The 26429-nt window shown below is 37.9% G+C and overlaps 1 protein-coding gene across 3 annotated transcripts in view; it reads right to left on the bottom strand.

Annotated features, from left to right (window-relative positions):
* MCM9 (minichromosome maintenance 9 homologous recombination repair factor) overlaps positions 1 to 26065 on the bottom strand; it is an 85162-nt gene extending 59097 nt beyond the window's left edge. For all 3 annotated transcript variants that reach the window (XM_068984841.1, XM_068984843.1, XM_068984844.1), the window contains exons 1-6: positions 25762 to 26065; positions 19211 to 19524; positions 17993 to 18074; positions 9282 to 9482; positions 5065 to 5190; positions 3505 to 3624 (exon numbers count right to left, since the gene is read on the bottom strand). In XM_068984841.1, coding sequence (XP_068840942.1) covers positions 3505 to 3624; positions 5065 to 5190; positions 9282 to 9482; positions 17993 to 18074; positions 19211 to 19524; positions 25762 to 26065 — 1147 coding nt within the window. The remainder of the gene's footprint in view (positions 1 to 3504; positions 3625 to 5064; positions 5191 to 9281; positions 9483 to 17992; positions 18075 to 19210; positions 19525 to 25761) is intronic.
* Between the last annotated feature and the right edge of the window lie 364 nt (positions 26066 to 26429).

Here is a 26429-nt window from a genome sequence, read left to right as displayed (position 1 = left end):
TCTGAAACTAATCTGATTAAAACAGGTATTATTTTCTTCTCTATATGTAATTAAAGCACTTAAAAAGAAAAATGAATCATTAGACCAGGTTGTAAAGATGTCTTAGCCTCTGGGATAATAATCTTTGGACCACTATCTTAACTAAGCTTTGAAAGAACAAAGTGCACTTCCACTAAATGTGTCTTCCTGTGATAACACATAATTTGGTTTGATTTAAGGGGCAAATTTCCATTCTTTTCCTGGCATACCCTTAAAGAAGGGATTTAAAGTAAACTGTATGTGATCAAGAACTTCAAGAGCTAGTTTTCCAGGCCACTTTGAAGCCTCTTATGTCTACTATTCAATTCATATAATGTTAGACAGCATTCAGTTTGGTTCTAAGGTAACAAACGTGGTTAATTGTTTATAAGGTCCTCTGGCTATGATTTTTGTTTTTATAACAGTTTAGGACATCACAACAGTTCTTGAATCGTACATCATCACCCAGTGAATTCAACATGTCAGAAGCAGATACAAACTCCCTAAGTTTAAGAATAGAAGAGTAAAAAAAAAAAAAAGAGTATAATGACTTTGTTCTGTTCATTAGTTTTATAAAAAAATACTATGAACATAACCCTTTAAAACTGTTTTGACAAGTCATCTGTTGTTGGCAGCATTTATATAAAAACAGTAGATTTGGAAAGATATATTTAGCTTTATCATATGAAATATATATATTTCCACATAAAGTACTTTTCTCCGTATCTCCTGACACTCATGTACAATATTTGTGGTAGACATATTCTAGATAGCTTTTTCAGATGAGGTTTTTTAAAAGCAATCTTAAAAAGGAATGCACTAACTAAATGGGCCAAAAGGTTCTTTTTCTTTGAGAGCTAAGTCCTTCCTCAAAAAGTTTCTTATGTTCCAGTAAATTAAGTGTAGAATATTCGCATCACTCTTGCTGCTAATCAAGACATTAGCCATATAATACAGAATTATGCAGTGCCTTCATAACTAAAACTTTTATACTGCACTTTTTAAAAGCATTTATTTTGAGGAAGGGAAAGGGGCATTTGTCTGAATATGGATTCGAAGCTGTATATATTTCCTGTCATTCTACAAAGTGACTTTGTGAAGCAAAATTTTGCTAAATGTTAAACTTGAAAGTTTAGTATACCAGATAATTAAAATACTGTCCACTAACTAGTTCATAGACTATAAAAGTAAAATACGTACGACTGTTAAAACAACATGAAGAAAATTTCATTTTTGTCTAATTGCAACTAAAAGAAAATGTTAAAATATTAAAATGAAAATAAAACTAATACTTTCCAACCAAGAGCTCAGTGATTAATATAACAGGAACACAATACATGCATATTAGAAATAAAGCATATATAAGCCAAATTACCAAATCAACTCACAGCTGAGTTTTTATCCTGATTAATTATGATTGATTTGTACTGACATCAAACAGTTAGGTTTATACATCAATTTGTAAACTGGCAGCTAATTTTCACAGAAGTTTGAGGCTTAAAAACTATTATCTCTTATTTAACATTTTGATGGTTCTAGAATTTTAAAAAATAAAGAGTGAGTATTCAAACGTTAGGAACTAAGAAACTAGAATGCATGGTTTGGTTTTTATTTTTTCTTTTTAGCTAGACACTGCCTAAAATAACAGCTAGAAAGTTTAGAAATGTTTTTTCCCTTTCTGATCATAGTGAATAGCTGTGTCCTGAGAAGATAAACATGAACAGATTACTTCTGCCACAAAGGAAATAGGCGAGTAGACCAGAGGGAATGAGGCGATCATTGGAGCTGAGAGAACAAGCCGAAGTCTGAGAAACATGCATGCATTCGCTCATTTATAATCTTACACAGCGTTAGACTTTCATTTGGTCTTTACCCTCAGGTTTGAGGTTTTCTAGTTACCAAGAAAGTCAGTGGCAACAGTTTTCAAAACATTTCACTGTAATCTATGGTAAAAAAAAGAAATTTAAGTATGACCCCCATAACACAAGTATGTATATTAACAATTTTCACATAATATACCCGTAATAGTGCACCTTCTCTGTGCACTAGTATACTGTAGTATCTGTTACTGTATTTGAAAGTGCTGGTTCTGACCCATGAATAACTTTCTATGACCCTCTAATGGGTTGTGATACAGTTTAAATAAAGTGTAGTCTGGCCCTTTGGGTGGATTAGAAGTAACAGTAACTTATCTACAGTTCTAAAATTTATATTCCTTCTACCTGCCATTTCTTTCATATTTGGGTTATAACCTTGGCAATAAGACAGAAAAGTGCTAATTCAGTGAATCCAGCAGCCATTCAGTTTAAAACTGTCCAAATACTCTGAAATTACTAGTAGTCCACAAATTAGCCTGGTCTTATTTCTTGACACTCCATATAATAATTAACTTAGGAAACATTCCACGTCATTACTGGGGAAACTCTTTTATTTGTTCATTGTTAATATCATTTAATACAGAACTCTAAAATACTGAGTCATAAAATTTTGAAATGCATATGAAGTGTTCTTCATATATTCCTGCCTTTTTCCCTTCCAGTACCCTAAAGCTTGTCAACTCTTCTCAATCCACAAATCCCTTCTTGTCGGTGCTTAATATACTGTTTAGTTATATTTCAAAGCTGCTGCTGCTGAGACCCCTTAAAACAGGGATCTTGTTACTAAGGACCATTAATGGAGCACTTCCTGTTTTATAAGTTTTAAAATATAAGCTTCTTGTAAGAAATCTGAGTACAGGCCATGGACAGTAGACATCCCTAACAAGTAACAACATTTGTAAAATGTATGAAACCGAAGGCCTACTATAGGAGAACAGGAGAAATATTTTCCCAGTCAAAACAGTGTAGAAATTTTAAATGGCATCAAAACATGTCTTTTAAAATAATTTTTTCCTCAAGTCACTCTATAATCAAATCTTAACATTCTATCAGCAAAGGCTTTAGATATACTGTACTTGTTGAAGAATCATTAGTGTATGAATGAAGCTCCACGTTGCAGTGATAAAAGTACACTTTCCACATACTAAGACACATTTTCTACCTAAGAATTTTTAGCAGGAATCACTGCTGCCTGTAAAATCCATAAGCATGAAAATGCCTTAAGCTTTATGCCATCTATTTAGTTTGTAAAGTGAGATTTTATCCCTACTTAGTTTCAGCACTGTTTGCTGGGTCTTCACAGAATTATATATGCTGCTTAAGGCTATACAAAAGTAATCACTAGAGAATGAGAAAATTGAACACAATCATTTCAAACTAAGATACAAAAAAGACACATGGAATAAGCTTTTGAAAAATAAGTGAAGGTGGAGCTTTTGAAGTATTTTCTTAGAGCAACAAAAGTAATGCTGAATATTTACTTAGGTTTTTGGCAGTAACTCAAAAGTCTTGAAATATATCCTATTATAGGTACTTTTTCACAAGAAAATAACCATTGTGTTAGCTTCTGAAGTAACATTAAATTAATTGAAATCATCACATAAAATACCTGCGCTAGTAGATCCAATTCCTGTGGTGAGCACAGATCTTGGTGTAATCTTTGCTGCATATTTGAGGAATTGAGATTTCCCTGTGCCAGGATCCCCAACCAATAAAAGATGAGATTCACCTAGAAAAGCATACATAAAGTTTCTAATTGCTATGAAAAGACTCATAAGAGTAATTAGTCAAAAATGGTCCATTTGGAATGCTCACACAATTTCTATTTTATATAGTATGTTAATTTAAGGTCATTCAAGGAAGACTTTATCCAGAATGTCCTTAGAAAAGTTAACTTTCAAAATAAATAATCTTTGGATTTCTGAGTGCAGCATTTAAAATTAAAAACTTTTAAGAGATTTTCTTTCTAGTTCCAGATGTTTAGGGACTGTGTTTAACATTTAAAAAACTTTTGGCTTATAAAGTTTCCAATTTTATTTAATCTATTTTAAATATCAAACTACTGTGATTCTTTCCATCCATCCATACAAGTATTTTTATTTAAGTACTTTTAAGTGTTTGTGACTTTGTACGTGCTTTATAAACACCAAATCACTTATGACTCTAATAGTTAAGTGAAAACCTTTTCATTCTATGAAAATTTTAGTAGTTTAATGAAATATCTATCTTAAAAGTTCTTACTTTTTGAATGTAACATAGAAAAACATGTGAATATCCTGTGGCAGATGTTATCTCACAAGCAAATTTATTTGGTTATCTTTGACCAAGCAAATTTATTCAGTCATATTCAAGTATTTTCTGAAAATATTCATAGGGAAATACTATTTAAATTCAACATTTAGCAGAATGCCTTGTAATAGTAGATAATCAAAACATACAATATGCATAAACCTTATTATATTTACTATTCTATACTGTACAATATGGTTTTGAGTCCTTACTAACACCTGGTTTACAATAATGTCCTTTTAGTCTTTTGGTTAAGCCTTTGGTTATTATGGCCCTTATACTACCTATATAAGGGCCTAATAAACCTAATTTATGCCATTCAGGTCAGGTAAGTGTTTTAACCACAAAAGAGCTCCCTGCCATTTGGAAATGACTTAAGAGTCATTTTGGCTTGAATGCGTGACCTACAGCAGCACCTCTCAGCAGACGGCATATTTGCTACCCACCAGCAGAAGGGGAGCCAGCAGGCAGATGACTGAGAGCAGTAGTCTAAGAGACACACACTGACAGTCACAGATGGAGAGACACTGACTTGGAGACACTGAAAAGCACTATTTCGAATCCTTTCCTCTTGAAGAAAGACTGGAAATCCAATGAAAACCACAGACAGTAAAAGAAACATAAAGATTTTATACTGTGGCTCCCTTATAGACTGGAGCGAAAATTACATACTCACTGGAAAAGTCTTTGGAAAGACTGGGGTTCTACAAAGTGGTTCCTGATGCTGGAGTGAGTATTAGACAGTGAACAACTCAGGTTTTAAAAGATTGCATTTGGAAAATAAGGCTCAACAAGCAATTTTTTATTCAGCAAAGGGAAATCGTAGCTTCTCTTCTTACTGTATGTGTTAGTATTTCTCAGAAATCTAATGGGTACCAACCTCTGACCCGTGTTCCTGTAGCATCGGTTCTTTGAATCCCACCAGCCAGCACCATGGCCACAGCAAGCTTTACTAGGTACATTCCAAAAACTTGAGGGCACAAGCTGGCCAATATTTCATTCCTTCCTGGGAAAGGCAGAAAGATGAGTTATCAGTAATTTTTCAAGAAATACTAACTGAAATTTCCCTTTCTATCCTATCTTCTTAACACTCTAAAATGGTCTGACTAAAAGGAGTGAATAATGTTGTTTTGTTCCTGAAAGTCCTTTTCTTATTAATGCCTTGAGATGAAACGTTCTGGCTGCCACCTGTTTTAAGTTTCTATAAATTTAGCATATTTATAAGGGACAGAAAGAAATCTCTTTTCTCCCTCATCAGGCTAGCATTATCCCTTAATACCAGCTGCACTTCCTGTGCAATAATTTCAGTAAAATTACTCCACTGCCTAAATAAAAGGAAGGTGTTTGATCTCAGAAACAATGAGTCAGACTGTAGAAAGGTACTTGGAGCTTCTTCAGGTATAAAAGAGGTAAAATCAACCCATCCTGTGAATCAATTCAGCATTTGCTCTGAGCAGTTTGGTAAATTCTGTTTTATCTAGACTGAGTATCTGTGTTATCAGGATATTTAGAAGACCATTATAAACAACTCTAGGAGTCCAAGCTGGAGTTCTTAAGATTCTTCTGATCACATGCTTTAAATAAGAGGTTATCATTGTCTTAGGTTCTGTTTCTAGAAATGTCAGACACTAAATCTGAGACTCTGCCTATCTCATCCATGAATAATTTAGATATTTCATTCTGTCATTGGCCAGTCAACCAATGAGGCTCACAGATTCTAACAAGCCTTTCCTGAGTTTGTCTTATTTGGAACTCACTACTGTGATGGCACTCTGTGTCTACATTCATGTTACCAGAAATTAATGTCCGTACGTTGTGTGCCTAGTCGCTCAGTCATGTCCGACTTTTTGTGACACCATGGACTGCAGCCTGCCAGGCTCCTCTGTCCATGGGATTCTCCAGGCAAGAATACTGGAGTGGGTTGCCATGCCCTCTTCCAGGGTATCCTTTCAACCCAGGGATTGAACCCAGGTCTCCGGCATTGCAGGCAGATTCTTTATCATCTGAGCCACCAGGGAAACCCAATGTCCTCATGCTGGTAACTAATTTACACATCTGAGGGCTTTGTTTGTACTCATTTCAGTGACAGCTCTTTTGAGGAGGAAGATAATCATACAAGTACTACTTTAGCTGATGACACCAGTTCCAGAAGCTTTTCACCAAGATAAAGGAAAGGGGTTTCTCCATAATTCATGGCCCTATGCACAAAGGCTACTTTTGTAATGAATCAAAATTGACTCAGTGGCAGTTAAGCTCTGGTGATGTGACCTGGGATGGCAAAAGTGGTGAAGAAAGAAAACATTCTAGTATAAATAAAATAGGAACCAAAAAAAGAATTAGTCAACCCTGGAAGGAATTTCATTAACCGCTAAAGGGAATCCTTCCCCTTTCCAAGGTAGAAAGCCCAGAGAAAAAGACGAAATGTCTGAGATCTACATAGTTAAGACCTGACAGCAGGTACATAAATTCTGACCAGAATCTAGAAATTACACATTCAAAGCAATAATAGCTTCAGTAAGCAGGGAACAAGTTGACAGACTGGCCTCGGAGACACTCAAGCCAAAGCTGAGCTTTCTCAGTAAAGGTGGATTCCCTGACTAATGTGCTGACAGGAAGCACTTCCTATGGGCTTTCAGGTCAGAGCCTAGTGTTACTTACTAGCTGCCTGACCTCGGGCAAGGTTCTGACTCTATCCGCCTCCATCTCCTTATCTGTGAGATGTAGATGATAATGGTATTGCACAGAGAGCTGTTCAAGGAGTTAGTTATTGCACAGCACACAGAACAGTACCTGGCACATAGAAGCTACTGAAACTATTATACCTGTATTACTTGTGCCTAATTCTTATCTCACCATTTCCTCACACTGTGATCATCATAAAAGATAAACTGAAGTCAGGTCTGAGGTACCAGAGAAAGGCAAAGGGGAAGGTCCATTCCCTAAATTTGTTATCTAAAGTTGAAAAACTTATTTCCTTGGGTCATGGCAATAGAAGCTCTCATGACTATCATGGAAGAGAATTCATTAGGGGGAATAATACCCCAACACTTTCCTTCCTCTCCCCCCGGGCAAATTTCTGGTTCTAGACTGTGTTAATAGTGTGCCCATGTAATCCACTCTTGTGGCATGACCATTATTTACCCCAATGAAGAGAACTTAGGTCTAAGAGGATAAGTCACCCTGGAGTGGGTTCAGATGGCCCAACAGAAGCCAACCCCTTTGGGTTTCTAGCCATCCTCTTAAGCATCAGGGTCAGGGGATCCCTGAGATCACAAGAAAATCTTTGGCTCCTTGTCGGCACTCACAGTATCAGATCTTAATGAAGCAAGCCAACCTCAGAGCTGAGCAATGTAGTAATGTCTGTCTTTAGACAAGCAAAATGAAGACACACTTTGGATATAGCTCCCCACCTCCACCACCCTCCCTCCGCCCCCAACACACACACACACACACACACACACACTGAAATGGTAAGATATGGCTGATAATAGGTACTCAGGAAACTAACAAAGCAGAATCTTCATACTAAAAAGAAAAATGTTGCCTCATTTTCTCCCTGTCTTCCTTCTTATATTTCTCATAGGTTATTACATTTATTTATTCCTTTCATCTGGTAAATAAGATGTATAGCTATAGCCTTCTAATTAAAACAAGACAGACTCTTTGATCAGCAGCACAAAGCACTTCTGATAGTCCTGTATGATGCCCTTCCTAACACTGTTACAGATTTTTGTAGGGAACTGATCCAGAGAAACAATGTTAAGTAAAAAAACTTATTTAAAAATACATATGGTTCATAGAGTCAAAGCACTGAGGATCTGATGCTTTCGAATTGTGCTGGACAAGACTCTTGAGTGTCCCCTGGACAGCAAGATCAAACCAGTCCATCCTAAAGGAAATCAACCCTGAACATTAACTGGAAGGACTGATGTTGAAGCTCCAATACTTTGGCCACCTGATGCAAAGAGCCGACTCACTGGAAAAGACCCTGATGCTGGGAAAGATAGAGGGCAGGAGGAGAAGGGGGTGACAGTGGATGAGATGGTTGGATGGCATCACTGACTTAATGGACGTGACTTTGAGCAAACTCTAGGGGATGGTGAAGGACAGGGAAGCCAGGTGTGCTGCAGTCCATGGGGTTGTAAAATCAGAGACGACTTAGGTGCATGAACAACATGATTTGTAAAAGGTTTGCTTAATGAAGCTATAATATAGAGACCTTTGGTTCTTTCTGTATAGATCAGATAAAAAACATGATTGATAACCACTATATATGTGTTACATACATAAGCAAAAGCAAAAAAAAAACCCACAAAATAAAAGCCAACTGCTTGTATTTAAAGCAAATGAAAGTCTTATTTTGTGGAATGATATCTGTCCAATTCAATATATGATTTAAGATACATAATCACTATGTATTAGATCTGAGGTAAGGCTTCTCAGAAATAGTCTATTACTGGCTTCCACTTATTTTTCTCAGAGGATGCCTCCAAGAAAGAATGAAATCAGACACTTGAAGATTTAATTGGTGTTTTATATAGTTGGGATTTTTTAATAAAAAATACTCTAGAAACCCAAAGGCTATAATGTTTTCATCCGTGTAATTACATCTTAAGCGTCATAGTCAGAAATTTTTGCTGTGATGACAAAGATTTTTTGCATCTCTCTCATCTTTCTTACCATTCTATATTTTTAAATCTTCAGCTAAAAGAGTGTGAAGCTATCTTAACAATACAAGATGAATCAGAAGAAAGATGATTTTAACAGAATAAAGTTTCATAACAGAATGAGTTTTGCCTGTTTAAGGAGGAACTATATGTTTAATTGATAAAGAAGGTAGAAAACTCTGAAACTATTTTGGCCAGATAAGAGATATTAAAATAATAGTTGGAAATGGAAAATCTCTTGGGATTTCCAGTAAGATCACTAAACAGAGAGGCTTATGCCAGAAAAGGGCTTTAAAGGGAGACTATAGCTGGAGGCACTGGCTAAAGCTACTCCCTCAAAACACAGCCAGTGATGCACAGCACGTAAATCACAAACATCATGAATGAAATGCCATTAATAAATATCAGCTCCATACCCTTAATCACAAACCTGCAAAAGGATCGCTCTTATAGTGTTCCCAAAAGTCTTCAAATTCCTTTCGGACCTCCTCATCCATGTTGACCCCTGCAGACTCTTCGTTATTTACTTGGACATAATTGGCCTTCAGGACTATCTCCACTTCACAGCGCACATCTTGCTTAAAGGGCTTCCACCGCTGCATTACAACTCCATAAATAGTGATGTCATCACCTGGAAAAAGCACTGAGTGAATCCAGCAGTAGCATCCTGCCTGCTTGGGCACAAACTCGACAAAGGACCAGAACCAAGAAATCAACCACTACCCCACCAGGGTTTAGAGTGGTGTACATTCCTCTAGGAACCATTTGGGGCAAAAGAACAGGGTCCCGATTTATTTATTTTTTTAATCAGGCACTTGTATTTGCACAGCTAAAAGCTAAAGCCAGAATTTTAATTTTTCTTAATCTGCCATATGACAATCACACCAAAATCTAACCTGTCCCTGGGAAAATAGTGGATGATACATTCACTGTGATTCTACTACATGAAATGTTTATCCTCTCAGAATTAGTAACCATGTAGTTCTCACTTAATCAAGAGGTGGGGACTGCAGCCAGAAGGACAAAGTGCAGTCTGTCCTTAAGTATTCCCAGGGGATTGGTTCCAGAATCAACCTCAGATATCAAAATCCGGGGATGCTCAAGTCCAAATCTGTGGTTCCACATCCGTGGACTCAGGCAACCGTGCATTATGTAGTACTCTAGTATTTACTATTGAAAAACACCTGTGTATATGTGGACCATGCTGTTCAAAGCCCTGTTGTTCAAGGGTCAACTGCACAATCAACTGGTGTCAGGAAAGGAGACAATATTGCAATGATGGGTACAATGACACTGCCAGTTCCCAGTGTATTCATTTTTACTCATTAACATTTTTACTTATTAACATTCACTGACCTTTTTTGTTTTTTAAAGGACAAAAAAAATGAGTAGACCAAGAAATGAATGAATACTTGTTCTATTTCAAAGCTCCGCTCCACAAGCTATGAAAGCAAAAATCCCACTTGATTCTTCTTGGTTGGTTCCTTCCCACTTATGGACCCTCTCCCATTCTTTTTTTTTTTTAATATAAATTTATTTATTTTAATTGGAGGCTAATTACTTTACAATATTGTAGTAGTTTTGCCATACATTGACATGAATCCGCCACGGGTGTACATGTGTTCCCCATCCTGAACCGCCCTCCCACGTCCCTCCCCATACAATCCCTCTGGGTCATCCCAGTGCACCAGCCCCGAGCAATGTGTCTCATGCAACGAACCTGGACTGGCGATTCGTTTCACATATGATAATATACATGTTTCAATGCGATTCCCCCAAATCGTCCCACCCTCGCCCTCTCCCACAGAGTCCAAAAGACTGTTCTATACATCTCTGTGTCTCTTTTGCTGTCTCGCATACAGGGTCATTGTTACCATCTTTCTAAATTCCATATATATGCGTTAGTATACCGTATTGGAGTTTTTCTTTCTGGCTTCATTCTGTATAATAGGCTCCAGTTTCATCCACCTCATTAGAACTGATTAAAATGTATTCTTTTTAATGGCTGAGTAATATTCCATTGTATATATGTACCACAGCTTTGTTATCCATTTGTCTGCTGATGGACATCTAGGTTGCTTCCATGTCCTGGCTATTATAAACAGTGCTGCGATGAACATTGGGGTACATGTGTCTCTTTCAATTCTGGTTTCCTCAGTGTGTATGCCCAGCAGTAGGATTGCTGGGTCATATGGCAATTCTATTTCCAGTTTTTTAAGGAATCTCCACAGTGTTCTCCATAGTGGCTGTACTAGTTTGCATTTCTACCAACAGTGTAAGAGGGTTCCCTTTTCTCCACAGCCTCTCCAGCATTGATTGTTTGTAGACTTTTGGATCACAGCCATTCTCACTGGCTTGAAATGGTACCTCACTGTGGTTTTGATTTGCATTTCTCTGATAATGAGTGATGTTGAGCATCTTTTCATGTGTTTGTTAGCCATCTATATGTCTTCTTTGAGAAATGTCTATTTAGTTCTTTGGCCCATTTTTTGATTGGGTCTTTCATTTTTCTCGAATTGATCTGCAGGAGTTGCTTGTATATTTTTGAGATTAATTATTTGTCAGTTGCTTCGTTTGCTATTATTTTCTCCCATTCTGAAGGCTGTCTTTTCAACTTGCTTATAGTTTCCTTTGTTGTGTAAAAGCTTTTAAGTTTAATTAGGTCCCATTTGTTTATTTTTGCTTTTATTTCCAATACTCTGGGAGGTGGGTCATAGAAGATCCTGCTGTGATTTATGTCGGAGAGTGTTTTGCCTATGTTCTCCTCTAGGAGTTTTATAGTTTCTGGTCTTATGTTTAGATCTTTAATCCATTTTGAGTTTACTTTTGTGCATGGTGTTAGAAAGTGTTCTAGTTTCATTCTTTTACAAGTGGTTGACCAGTTTTCCCAGCACCAATTGTTAAAGAGATTATCGTTTCTCCACTGTATATTCTTGCCTCCTTTCTCAAAGATAAAGTGTCCATAGGTATGTGGATTTATCTCTGGGCTTTCTATTTTGTTCCATTGATCTATATTTCTGTCTTTGTGCCAGTACCATACTGTCTTGATGGCTTTGTAGTAGAGCCTGAAGTCAGGCAGGTTGATTCCACCAGTTCCATTCTTCTTTCTCAAGATTGCTTTGGCTATTTGAGGTTTTTGTATTTCCATACAAATTGTGAAATTATTTGTTCTAGCTTTGTGAAAAATACCATTGGTAGCTTGATAGGGATTGCACTGAATCTATAGATTGCTTTAGGTAGTTTACTCATTTCCACTATATTGATTCTTCCAATCCATGAACATGGTATATTTCTCCATCTGTTTGTGTCCTCTTTGATTTCTTTCATCAGTGTTTTATAGCTTTCTATATATAGGTCTTTTGTTTCTTTAGGTAGATATATTCCTAAGTATTTAATTATTTTCATTGCAATGGTGAATGGAATTGTTTCCTTAATTTCTGTTTTCTCATTGTTAGTGTATAGGAATGCAAGGGATTTCTGTGTGTTAATTTTATATCCTGCAACTTTACTATATTCATTGATTAGCTCTAGTCATTTTCTGGTGGAGTCTTTAGGATTTTCTATGTAGAGGATCATGTCATCTGCAAACAGTTAAAGTTTTACTTTTTCTTTTCCAATCTGGATTCCTTTTATTTCTTTTTCTGCTCCGACTGCTGTGGCCAAAATTTCCAAAACTATGTTGAATAGTAGTGGTGAGAGTGGGCACCCTTGTCTTGTTCCTGACTTTAGGGGAAATGCTTTCAATTTTTCACCATTGAAGATAGTGTTTGCTGTGGCTTTGTCATATATAGCTTTTATTATGTTGAGGTATGTTCCTTCTATTCCTGCTTTCTGGAGGGTTTTTATCGTAAATGGATGTTGAATTTTGTCAAAGGCTTTCTCTGCATCTATTGAGATAATCATGGTTTTTATCTTGCAGTTTGTTAATGTGGTGTATTACATTGATTGATTTGCGGATATTGAAGAATCCTTGCATCCCTGGGATAAAGCCCACTTGGTCATGATGTATGATCTTTTTAATATGTTGTTGGATTCTGTTTGCTTGAATTTTGTTAAGGATTTTTGCATCTATGTTCATCAGTGATATTGGCCTGTAGTTTTCTTTTTTTGTGGTATCTTTGTCAGGTTTTGGTATTAGGGTGATGGTGGCCTCATAGAATGAGTTTGGAAGTTTACCTTCCTCTGCAATTTTCTGGAAGAGTTTGAGTAGGACAGGTGTTAGCTCTTTAAATTTTTGGTAGAATTCAGCTGTGAAGCCGTCTGGTCCTGGGCTTTTGTTTGCTGGAAGATTTCTGACTACAGTTTCAATTTCCGTGCTTGTGGTTGGTCTGCTAAGATTTTCTGTTTCTTCCTGATTCAGTTTTGGACAGTTGTACTTTTCTAAGAATTTGTCCATTTCTTCCAGGTTGTCCATTTTATTGGCATTTAGTTGTTGATAATAGTTTCACGATCCTTTGTATTTCTGTGTTGTCTGTTGTGATCTCTCCATTTTCATTTCTAATTTTGTTGATCTGATTCTTCTCCCTTTGTTTCTTGATGAGTCTGGCTAATGGTTTGTCAATTTTATTTATCTTCTCAAAGAACCAGCTATTGGCTTTATTGATATTTGCTATGGTCTCTTTTGATTCTTTTGCATTTATTTCTGCCCTAATTTAAGATTTCTCTCCTTCTAACCCTGAGATTCTTCATTTCTTCCTTTTCTAGTTGCTTTAGCTATAGAGTTGGGTTATTTATTTGACTTTTTTCTTGTTTCTTGAGGTAAGCCTGTATTGCTTTGAACCTTCCCCTTAGCACTGCTTTTCAGTTTCCAAGACATGGAACAACAGACTGGTTCCAAATAGGAAAAGGAGTACGTCAAGGCCGTATATTGTCACCCTGCTTATTTAACTTATATGGAGAGTACATCATGAGAAACACTGGGCTGGAGGAAGCACAGGCTGGAATCAAGATTGCCGGGAGAAAGATCAATAACCTCAGATATGCAGATGACACCACCCTTATGGTAGAAAGTGAAGAACTAAAGAGCCTCTTGATGAAAGTGAAAGAGGGCAGTGAAAAAGTTGGCTTAAAGCTCAACATTCAGAAAACTAAGATCATGGCATCTGGTCCCATCACTTCATGGGAAACAGATGGGGAAACAGTGGAAACAGTAGCTGATTTTATTTTTATGGGCTCCAAAATCACTGCAGATGGTGACTGCAGCCATGAAATTAAAAGACACTTACTCCTTGGAAGGAAAGTTATGACCAACCTAGACAGCGTATTAAAAAGCAGAGACATTACTCTGCCAACAAAGGTCCATCTAGTCAAGGCCATTGCCTATATGGATGTGAGAATTGGACTATAAAGAAAGCTGAGTACAGAAGAATTGATGCTTTTGAACTGTGGTGTTGGAGAAGACTCTTGAGAGTCCCTTGGACTGTAAGGAGATCCAAGCAGTCCATCCTAAAGGAGACCAGTCGTGGGTGTTCATTGGAAGGACTGATGTTGAAGCTGAAACTCCAATACTTTGGCCACCTGATGCAGAGAGCTGACTCATTTGAAAAGACTGTGATAGTGGGAAAGATTGAGGGCAGGAGGCGAAGGGGACGACAGAGGATGAGATGGTTGGATGGCATCACCAACTCAATGGACATGGGTTTGGGTGAACTCTGGGAGTTGATGATGGACAGGGAGGCCTCATGTGCTGTGGTTCATGGGGTCGCAAAGAGTTGGACACGACTGAGCAACTGAACTGAATAGGTTTTGGGTTGTTGTGTTTTCATTTTCATTCATTTCTATGCATATTTTGATTTCTTTTTTGATTTCTTCTGTGATTTGTTGGTTATTCAGCAGTGTGTTGTTCACCCATTCTTGATTAATGAGTAGAATATTAGACTTTTACAGATTTTTCCTAAGAGGCCTTGGATAGTTTATAGGAATATTCTCCATATACTGACATATTTTTTTATCATTACATACAATTAAGAAGTATAGGTGAATGCTTGGCATTCAATATTTTGGTGCTAGAGAAAATGGGGCCAAAAGAAAAAAAAAAAGATATAATCCTAGTCCCCAAGATTTCAATCTTGTTGCACATAGGATGCTGGAAATACCTTAAACCAATACTGGAATTTATACTTCACACAATAAACTTAACCAGCAAGTCTTCATTTCCAAGCCTGTGTCAAATATTAATATTTGATATTTGTTGATGCAAAATGCTTTTCACTCTCTAAACATAAACGTGTGATGTGTAATCTGGAGTGCTTTGCTTTCTTAAAGAGAAGTCTTCTATGAATGCTAAGTTAATGGAACTGGTGGTAGCAATTCACTGAATAGAAGGCATATTTCTAGCCTCAGGCAACTTGATAGTAAATGGTGACAAAGACATTAAATAGGTTCTTCATACACTTTCAAGATCCTTCCTAAACCACTGCTGGATGGTTTTCAAATCCCATCAGGAAGAGTGATCATTTCCTCTATTGACTCTGCCCAATTTTTTTTTAGATGAACATAACCAGGGCAACATTATATGAACACTTTGATGAGTTCTCTACTATGGTCATTTAAATGGGTCATTTTATAGATGTTGTTTCTCTATTAAGTCAAATGAGAAACTTATGTTTCAGATATTGTACCCACTAGAAATACCCTGACTCCACTAAGCGGCAACAATGTGTAAAATGTGGAGTACTCCAACTGTGAGGTTTATGAGATAGTCCAAGGCAATAAATACTCATTTGAAACTTATGTAATTTTCTACAGTAAATGTTATTGGAAACAATAATATTTTCAGGAAACTAAAATTCTGGCTTTACACAATCCCATCTGTCTGTGCCCCTCTCTCTTCTGCAGCATATTTAGCACTGCAAACACCCACGCTCAGACCTATCTGATCTCCTGCCACACTGACAGTTATCAGTACATAACCTCCAACTTCACTACCCTGCAACATCAGACTGGGGTTCCTAACTAGACTGAATTCCTGAAGGGCAACGATTATGCTACTTATGTCTTCTGATTCTCAAAAAGGTTTGTAGCAGTGGATAAATGAAAAAATAGCTGTTGACAGACTGCTGCCATCCATTCTTTATTGTGACATGTGAAAGAAAAATACCTTAAGTTTTTTTTTAAGTGCAGAAAGAATTCAGTTCAGACAAACTGGATGAAAACATCTTAATCTCTATCAAAGGACATTTTCATGTTCTAGCTAAGCTCATACAAGCACTGCTTCACTGATCCAGATATTAAAAATTCTGGTTAAAATCAAGAGTCTTATATGAACAAGGTACTGATACTCTGACATAGCCTTGTCCATTTAGTAGGCAATCCCTGATCAAAGCTATCATGACTTAAAATATTGTTTGGAGAACTATAGATTGTTACTATATTTGATATAAATATCAAAGTATGAGTTGGTGATTCTTGGTGGAAGGGGAAAGCGTTTTGACAAGGGATTATTCTTTACTGTAGATACTGAGCTCTGTTTTCATAGAGCCTTTGCCTCATCATTTTAATGAAATGTCAGCTCAGTAAATATTTTTTAAGTAAGGCATTTGGAGAAGTCAAGGATTAAGAAAAGGGAAATGGTGGAATTTAGAGGAATGAAACATTCTTGATTTGTCCAAGTAGGGGAGCACTGGGATATGAAATAAAAGATCAAACATAATTGTTACGCCTCAGGGGACACACTGGTACTATTTGTCTTTTATAGAGATTAAGGTCTTTTATGTGAGGGCGGGAAATATTTAAAGCAGGACATGTTGAAATAAATTGAAAGGCAGTCATCAGTAATAATCATTTTCATTTTCTGACCCAACTTCAATTCAAATTAAATGTTAAATAGCTAGTGAAAATCAGTAAGCAAACATATAGAACCAAGTTTTTAAGGTTTTTGGAATAAGAAAAACAGAAAGGTTAAGCTCTCGTGGGCAAATCGGGCTCTTCATCTATTAAACAAACAGCTACACTAGATCGCTGAACTCCAGCCCAGCTTCTTTCCTCTATCACCTCCCACCTCATGCCAGCCTCTGTTCTCAAGTTCCCCACACTCACTCGCAGTTGATCTCAGGAAAATGAAAAGTGGTTTTTCCTAATCAATACTTTTATTGTTGTTGTTTAGTCACCAAGTCATCTCTTGACTCTTTTGGGACCCCATGGACTGTAGCATGTGAGGCTCATTTGTCCATGGGATTTCCCAGGCAAGAATACAGGAGTGGGTTGCCATTTCCTTCTCCAGGGGATCTTCCTGACGCAGGGATCGAACACACATCTCCTGCATTGGCAGATGGATTCTTTACATCTGTGCCACCTGGGAAGCCCAGTCAATACTTTCAGTTCAATTCAGTTCAGTTGCTCAGCTGTGTCTGACTCTTTGCAACCCCATGAATCGCGGCATGCCAGGCCTCCCTGTCCATCACCAACTCCCCGAGTTTACTCAAATTCATGTCCATCAAGTCAGTGATGCCATCCAGCCATCTCATCCTCTGTCATCCCCTTCTCCTTCTGCCCCCAATCCCTCCCAGCATCAGAGTGTTTTCCAATGAGTCAACTCTTTGCATGAGGTGGCCAAAGTATTGGAGTTTCAGCCTTAGCATCAGTCCTTCCAATGAACACCCAGGACTGATCTCCTGTACAATGGACCGGTTGAATCTCCTTGCAGTCCAAGGGACTCTCAAGAGTCTTCTCCAACACCACAGTTCAAAAGCATGAAATATCAATAGCCTCAGATATGCAGATGACACCACCCTTATGGCAGAAAGTGAAGAGGAACTAAAAAGCCTCTTGATGAAAGTCAAAGAGGAGTGAAAAAGTTGGCCTAAAGCTCAACATTCAGAAAACGAAGATCATGGCATCTGGTCCCATCACTTCATGGGAAACAGATGGGGAAACAGTGGAAACAGTGTCAGACTTTATTCTTCTGGGCTCCAAAATCACTGCAGATGGTGACTGCAGCCATGAAATTAAAAGATGCTTACTCCTTGAAAGGAAAGTTATGACCAACCTAGATAGCATATTGAAAAGCAGAGACATTACTTTGCCAACAAAGGTCCATCTAGTCAATGCTATGGTTTTTCCAGTGGTCATGTATGGATGTGAGAGTTGGGCTGTGAAGAAAGCTGAGACCTACTATATAAATTAACAAAAGTTCATTCTTACCAGATTTACAACTATCTACTAAATCATCTTCCAGGATAACCTGCATCGATCGTGGAATACTTCCAACAGATAGCCTTTGAACCTAGCAAGGAAAAGAAAGCAGATACTGAGTACATGTAAATATATACTAAGTATTCAGAAGCCTAGCAGTTCTTGACATTACTGTCTGTTTCTCTGGTATTATCATGCAATTTAATTATGATGGGGATTTAAGGAATTTTCTTGAAATTGTGCCTAAAACTAGAATAAAATAAAAACATCCAGATGGAAATAGCTCAAAGTATAATCTACCTGGTGGGTGGTCAAAATAAAACATGCTCCAGCTACTAAACACAATAATAAAGTTACTTAACCAGAAAAGAGAGGCATTTCTTCCCTGATCTCTATTCATAAGACCTGGGACAAATCACTCAGTTCCTTTGATTACTTGTTAGTAAGAGAATTCTAGCTTTATTATTATATGTGTGCCTTTATTTCTTCCTTTATAGAAGACTAATCTCTCAGGTTCCCTTGCAGCTAAGTGTGGTCATATGACTAAGTCTGACCAATGAGATACAAGCAAACTTGTTGCAGAAGACTTTGAGGGAGACTGCTTAAATGGATACTTGGTTTAGATGACAGGTGCTTTTGCTTCCTTTCTCCTATTTCTTGACTGGGATACAGACGTTACAGAATTGTAGCCACCATCCTGAACCATTGACCACCATAAGAAGAGAAGCCATTTATTAAGAATGGTGTAGAAAGACAGAAGGGGTCTGAGTCTTTGACACTGAATAAAGCCTTTGTGTTTAAGTTGCAAGTAAAGGAAACTAAGGCTCATGCACAGATGTTTAAAATGTTTATGGATACTTTATTTGGCACAGCACATAAATTGCACCTAAACCCCAAATCCTGCCCACTCCAGTGTTTAACCACCAATTAAACCCATTTAATTTTTTCCTATCACTTAGGTAAACTTCTTAAAAATTCACTTTTTCAATTTAAAATAATTATTAAGTCACTTCATAACTTTCCTGCCAATGCTCACTATAAAAAGATGACCATTTTATGGTCTCTAAATTCTATACTCTATGAGAAAAAATTTCATGTTTGATCTTCTACTAAGTGATGACACAAGTTCCACATATAATCCGTTACATGTTCCCTAGTCCTGGCAATTTACCCAAAGCTGAAAAACACTTCTTCAAATTTATTTTCCTCATGTATTTGATCATTTACCTGTTCCTGAATTTTGATTTCCTGATAATCTCTACACCTAGTTGGAGATGACAAGTCTGAGAGGCAAGTGAATTTTGAAGAATCACAGTTCTCCAAGCTGGGACATGAGGACGGCCGGAAGAAAGTATAATACTGCTCAAAGTCAGCCTGGACCACAAATACATGCTTGCACTTGTTACACATGTAATCCCGCTCAAACTCCAGGATCTTCACCAGACTTGTTCGAATCACTGTCCCCGTGACAGACAAGAAGTGTCCCACATCCTTGGTTTTAGGGATGTGCTCCCTCACCAGCTCAGGACAAACAGGCAATCCTGATGGAGAAACAAAACAAAAACACATCAACTTATATCTTGAGATATGATTCCATGCAATATATTTTTCTCCTATTTCCTAAAGGAGTATAATTTCAGGAAAAAAGAAAAAAACTTCTGTGTTTTACTTAAGAAAAAGGTCAAATCAACTCAATTAAGAAAATAGAAAAGACACAACAGTCAGAATGGCCACTATCAAAAAATCTCCAAATGATAAATGCTGGAGAGGGTACGAAGAGAAGAAAACCCTCCTCCACTATTGATGGTAACGTAAATTGGCACAGTCACTATGGAGAACAGTATGGAGATTCATTAAAAAACTAAAAATACAGCTTCCATATGTTCCAGCAATCCCATTCCTGGGAGAAAAACATGGTTGGAAAGAATACACGCACCCCAATGTAAACTGCAGTGCCGTTTACAACAGCCAAGACATGGAAGCAACCTAAACAGCCATCAACAGAGGAATGGATGAAAAAGATGTAGTATATATATACAATGGGATATTACTCAGCCATCGAAAGAATGAAATAATGCCATCTGCAGCAATATGAACGGACCTAGAGACTGTCATACAGAGTGAAGTAAGTCAGACAGAGGAGGAGAAATATATGATATCCCTTACATGTGAAATCTAAAAAGAAATGATACAAATGAATTTACTTACAAAAGAGTAAGAAAGTAAGAAAGAGACTCACAGAGAACAAACCTATGGTAGCCAGGGGAGTAGAGGGAAGGATGAGAGGAAGCCTTAGGGAGTTTGGGATGGACAGATACACACTGCTACATTTAAAATAGATAATCAACAAAGACTTACTGTATAGCACATGGAAATTTGCTCAATGTTATGTGGCAACTTGGTTCAAAGGGGGGTTTGAGGGAGAGTGGATACATATATATGTATGGCTGAATCCCCTTGTTGATAGTTTCCCTGAAACTATCACAACATTGTTAATTGGCTATACCTTAATATAAAAAAAAGAAGATGCAGCACTTATACTTTAATACAATGGAATATCACTCAGCCATTAAAACAAATGAAATAATGCCATTTACAACAACATGGATGAACCTGGAGATTATCATACTAAGTGAAATAAGTCAGATAGAGGAAGACAAATATCATATGATATTGCTTACGTGTGAAACCTAACAAACAACAAAATGATGCACACAATACTGTATTTAAAATAGATAACCAGTAAGGACCTGCTGCATAGCACAGGGACTCTGCTCAATATTCTATAATAACCTAAATGGGAAAAGAACTTGAAAAAGAACAGATACATGTGTATGTGTAATTGAATTGCTCTGTTGTATGCCTGAAACTAACACAACATTGTTAATCAACTCTACTCCAATATATAATAAAATTTTTTTAAAAAATAGAAAAGAATTATTCCAAATAACAATTGTCAGTGGACTCTCTTTAAACATATGTAACTAGATGATAAAATAACCTGGATTTTAAAAAGAACTGATCCTCTTAAAAGGGCTATCTGTTAAGTAGAATGTAAATACAGTATATTACATTCTATCTCAGTAAAAATATAAATAGAGTATATAAATTTAACCTTACTCAGTGATGAATACACTGCCACAAACCACACATAAAATCAATTGATGACTCTGAGTAAACCACAAAGCTAAGTGATAAAGAAATGGCAGTGGGATGACCAAAGGCTAGTGCTTTCTCTAGTTAGGTTTAGGATTTATTAATACATAAATCTGACAGTGTTTTCAAGCCTTGTAACTTGCCCTCTCTCTCTAATCTTGCCTTTCTCATGACTTCCAATCTCCTAGGCCAAACAAAAAGCATGAATATCTCTGCAAATCATGGTACCTCTGCAGCTTTCCTAGGCTACTTTGGAGAACTCTCCCCAATTCACTCAGCAAGGTAGAGTACATTCAGATTTACCCTTCTGCAAGAAAACTTCCCTAAGTCGAGGCTAGCACCCTCACACGTACAAAAATAGAAGCACTAAGCAAAATGGTAAAATGAATGCACCAATGCACAGATGTCCTTTATTTCTGGAGGAAGCTTCTGCCAGGAAGAGTGTAAAAGAAGGTACTCCTGGGGTCCAGAGACACCTTCCTTTCCTTGCAAATGATGATCTAGTCCTGGGCATGCTGGGTCATGACAAGACTATGCAATACCGGTTTTACTTCGACCAGCATAAGGAATTGTGCTAGAGAGATATTCCACACTCAGGAAGAAAGAAGGTGGGAGGTGAAGGGTTGTAGGCTCAACCACAAGGGTCCATCCCTCTTATGCTCACCAACCCTCTCTGTGTTACTCCTGTGGTGCCAGGGTGAGTGAATCCCCTGCTGTCCAGACCTGCCAAAGGGCCTGTGGCTAAACGCAATTATAGCATCTCTAATGAAAAAAACTAAGTAAACAATTACAACTGATTTTTCTAAGAAAATCAAGCTTTTCATTATCTTCTACACTTTAACAGTTCAGGGCAATATGACATCTTAATGTTGTTATCTCACTGAATGGAATCATGCACATGATACATGTGAAATAAACTTTTTTTTTAGAATCAAACCAATTAGTCTGGAACATGATATCATTACCATTGTGTGTGTGTTAGTCGCTCAGTCGTGCCCAACTCTTTGCGACCCCATGGACTGCAATCCACCAGGTTTCTCTGTCCATGAGATTTTCCAGGCAAGGTTGCTGGAGTGGGTTGCCATTTCCTTCTCCAGCAGATCTTCGCAACCCAGGGATCGAACCCGGGTCTCCTGCACTGCAGGCAGATTCTTTGCCAACTGAGCTACAAGGGAAGCATTAAGTGGTTTATTTTTTATTCTAAAGTAACTGCATTAAGAAAAGGGTAGTAGAGGTGAGTATATTTTTGGATCTTCACACTCTTTCATATTATTGCAATTTTTAAGCAAATTTATAATATAAAGATAGAGCTAAGAGTAACAGCAAAACTGACCACAAAAATCAAAATCTTAGAACTAAAAAAGAGTAAGGGATGAAAGAAATATCAATTTATTTTAATCTTTTTGTCTTACTATATGTTACTAAGTGTATTCTTCAACTTATCCCAGTGAAGCAGCAGGTACATCAGGGATTAAGCCACCATTAACACTAAACAACAAAAACTTTTATCATTCTCTGACTCATTTACTGAGAGAAATTATTACTTAAAACAGAAACATGTCCAGATCTGTGTTAGAGGTTATGTCCAGATCAATTACTTCAAGCCCGTGATTGCTGGCAGGCAGTCCCTGGAAATCAGCATCAGCCTCAGAGCTTTTGGGAAATGCAGATTCTTGGGCACGAGGTCAGATCTCTTCAATGAGGGTGGGGCCTAGCAATCAGCACTTTTAACAAGTCCTACAGGTGATTCTGATGCCCATTAATGTTTGAGAAACACTACTTGAAATATAATGTGAGGGGCTTCCCTGAGGGCTCAGTGGTAAGGAATCTGCCTGTCAATGCAGGAGACACGAGTTCGATCCCCAGTTCTAGAGGATACCACCTGCCACGGAGCACCTTAAGCCTAAGCGCCACAGCTACTGAGCCTGTGCCCTAGAGTCCGTGCTCCACAAGAGAAGCCACCGCAATGGGAAGCCTGTGCAACACGGCTACAGAGTAGCAGCCCCTCTCTGCAACTAGAGAAAAGCCCGCACAGCGTCGAAGACCCAGGACAGCCAAGAATAAATAAATAAATAATGTTTTAAAAAAAAAAACCACCATGTGAGTGCTATTTTTTTCTTTCTCACTTACTCTGATGCTGTGTATTTGAATACCTTTCGTCAAAACCACTGGGAATAGCAAGTAAATTTTCTGTGTCTATGCTCAGTCGTGTCTGACTGTTTGTGACCCCATGGACTGCAGCCTGCCAGGCTCCTCTGCCCATGGAGTTTTCCAGGCAAGAATACTGGAGTAGGTTGCCATTTCCTTCTCTAGCGGATTTTCCAGATCCAGGGATCAAACTTGCGTCTCCTGCACTGGCAGATGATTCTTTACCACTGCACCACCTGGGAAGCCCAAGTAAACTTCAGACCAATAAAAATTCCAGAAGACAAAGAACAATGCATATTCTAGAAAAACAAACCAGAAAAATGTCTTATGTTCCTAAGGAGATTGAACCACAGAGACATCCTGTGTGTGTGTGTTCAGTCACTTGGTCATGTTCCCATGGGTAGTAGCCCATGAGACCCCATGGTGGATAGTAGCCCACCAGACTCCTCTGTCCCTGGGATTTATACCTGGCGAGAATACTAGAGTGGGTTGCCATTTCCTCCTCCAGGGAATCTTCCAGACCCAGGGATCAAACCCATGTTTCCCACATCTCCTCCACTGGCAGGTGGATTCTCTACCACTGAGCCACTGGGGAAGCCCACAGAGGCATCCTAGGTTTTACTAATTCAATGCCTTGCCTGAGTCCAAAATGGAGGTGCAATATACCTAGAACCAGACCATTCCCCCTCCTGGTTCGCTCTGCCTGGGACACCTGCATCCCTCCCTGATCTCATCTAGTCTAGAATCCTTGGGTGAATCACCTAGGACAATTCACTCCCTGCTCAGTGAGCTAATATATCTTCTAGATACCTTCAGTGACACACGTGTCACATAAGTAAAAGATGCCAGTGAGTGCCTTTACAATTATGTTCAACGCGTACATATGCATGGATCTATGGGCATACATACACAGACTGGAAAATAAATTTGACTATACAGCTGTCTCCCTTATAGCCTTGAAGCCCTTTAGATGAGGGACTGTACCATATGCATTTTGGCTTCCCAAGGGTCTAGCAAATCCCCACATGGGATATGTTTGTAGAATGATGTTATTTTGGTAGTAATATAATTCGCAAGTCACTTTCTCAGAGGATAATGAAGAAACGGGCTAAATTCACCTGAAACCAATAGGATCACTTAGGCAGACAGAATTTTAGTATTTAAACTGAGCATCGAGAAGTGTCTAAACATAGAGACAGCCTCAAGCCATTTGTTGAATACCATTTCAATAACATCAACTAAAGTCCCTTTTAACAACCTTTCTGAAACATCACTGGGAACAGGACATTTTTTCTTGATCCTAGCAAGATCCTAGTGTCTGATACATAAAGATTAATAATATTCATAATTTTATTCCAGTAAGTCCAACTGGAGATACTATTTTTTCACCTAAATCAAGTATCTGGTATTTTTTTGAATTTTAATTTATCTCCAAGGAATTCTATAGTGACTCCTAATCTTTCTGAAATCACAGCATTCATTTTTGGGTTTTTGGGTTTTTTTTTCTTTTTTTTTTGGCCAAGCAGCATTTGGGATCTTAGTTCCCTGCCCAGGGATCGAACCTGCATCCCCTGTATTGGAAGCACAGTCTTAACCACTGGACCACTAGGGAAGTCCCACAGCAATCGATTTTTGTTATTTATAAATCCCCATCTTTCTGAAATGTACTATAAAGTAAATACTTATTTTCAAACAAAATGGCACATGTGTTCTCTAATCCTAGATTGCAGGAATTCAAAGACATAGCTTTAATACCACAAGTTGCTAATTGCTCCACTGCAATTTCTTTAAACGTAGGAGGATTTGTCTGTTATTCATTCCAAAAAAGTTACTGAGGGCCTAATAGGTGGCCAGTACAATGCTAATCTTGATATATAAAAATAATGAATTTTCTCACTGGGTAGCATCTACCAAATATTCTTATTCTTTGTATTACCTATACTTTTATTGTGGGTAGTCACAAAAGCTCAGAAAGCTGTATTAGTTTTATACACTGAACTGAACATATGTGTACATATGCACACAAACATACTGCCGCCACACATTCTCCCTCCTCTCAGTTGGTATGGCTAGTAGCCAGCCTAGCCTTCCCAATGTCCAGAGAAACAGTACAGAATCATGATTCTCCAAATGTGACCATCAGTTACACAATGGATATATTTTTAAGGATGGTGGCCTAGTTGCTAAATTGTGTCTGACTCTTGTGACCCTGTAGACTGTAGCCCTCCAGGCTCCTCTATCCATGGGATTTTCCCAAGCAAGAATACTGGAGTGGGTTGCCATTTCCTTCTCTAGGGGATCTTTCTGACCTGGATGTCAGACCTGGGTCTTCTGCATTGCAGATTGACTCTTTACTATCTGAATCACCTGGTAAGCCCATTTTAAGTATAAAAATCAATTATTAGTACTTGAACTCAATATATGTTGGGATTTCTCAAAATCTTCCTAAAAACCAATATGGCAGTAAAATTCACCTGATATCCTGGCATGAAGATTCTGCTTCATGGAGAGACCTTCAGGCTGAGAAAGGGACTGGAGAATCGTCAAGGCTGATCTTCTCAGTGCATTATCAAAAATAGTTAGCACTTCATTAGGGAATGCATTGAAATATTCCCCAATTTCCATGTTGGTCTCAAAAAGGGTCATGGCATTAACCACAACTGGGTAATGAGCATCTTCATCTGTTTCCTTCAAGATGAGAAGCATGTCATTCTTATGGTACTCCGAAACGTAGGACTCAAACACTTGACCAACCAATGTAACTTGATCGCTATTCATCTTGATCTAGGTAACTAAAGAAAGAGAAAGGACTGTGTTACACCTTTGATTTTCTAGACTTATACACTAGTTTACAAAAAAGACTGTTTGGCTGTAAATCATTCTGACTTTGGGCCAGACTCTAATTCAATCTGAATTATCTGTTATAGTCACTTGCCTGGAAAATTCCATGGACAGAGGATCCTGGTGGGCTACAGTCCGTGGTGTTGCAAAGAGTTGGACACGACTTAGCAATTGAGCACAATTATTAAGCACATAAAATCTTAAATGCCAGTCTTTTGGTTTAAGTTCCTCCTAGTAGAGTTCTTTGCAAGCATTCTGGTTCCAGGTTTTATTCACATAAAAAACATTGTTCTCTCTCTCC

The sequence above is a fragment of the Capricornis sumatraensis genome, chromosome 13 (assembly GCF_032405125.1).
Source record: "Capricornis sumatraensis isolate serow.1 chromosome 13, serow.2, whole genome shotgun sequence".
In the NCBI taxonomy this organism is placed as follows: Eukaryota; Metazoa; Chordata; class Mammalia; order Artiodactyla; family Bovidae; genus Capricornis; species Capricornis sumatraensis.
This window is presented reverse-complemented; position numbering and strand designations above follow the sequence as displayed.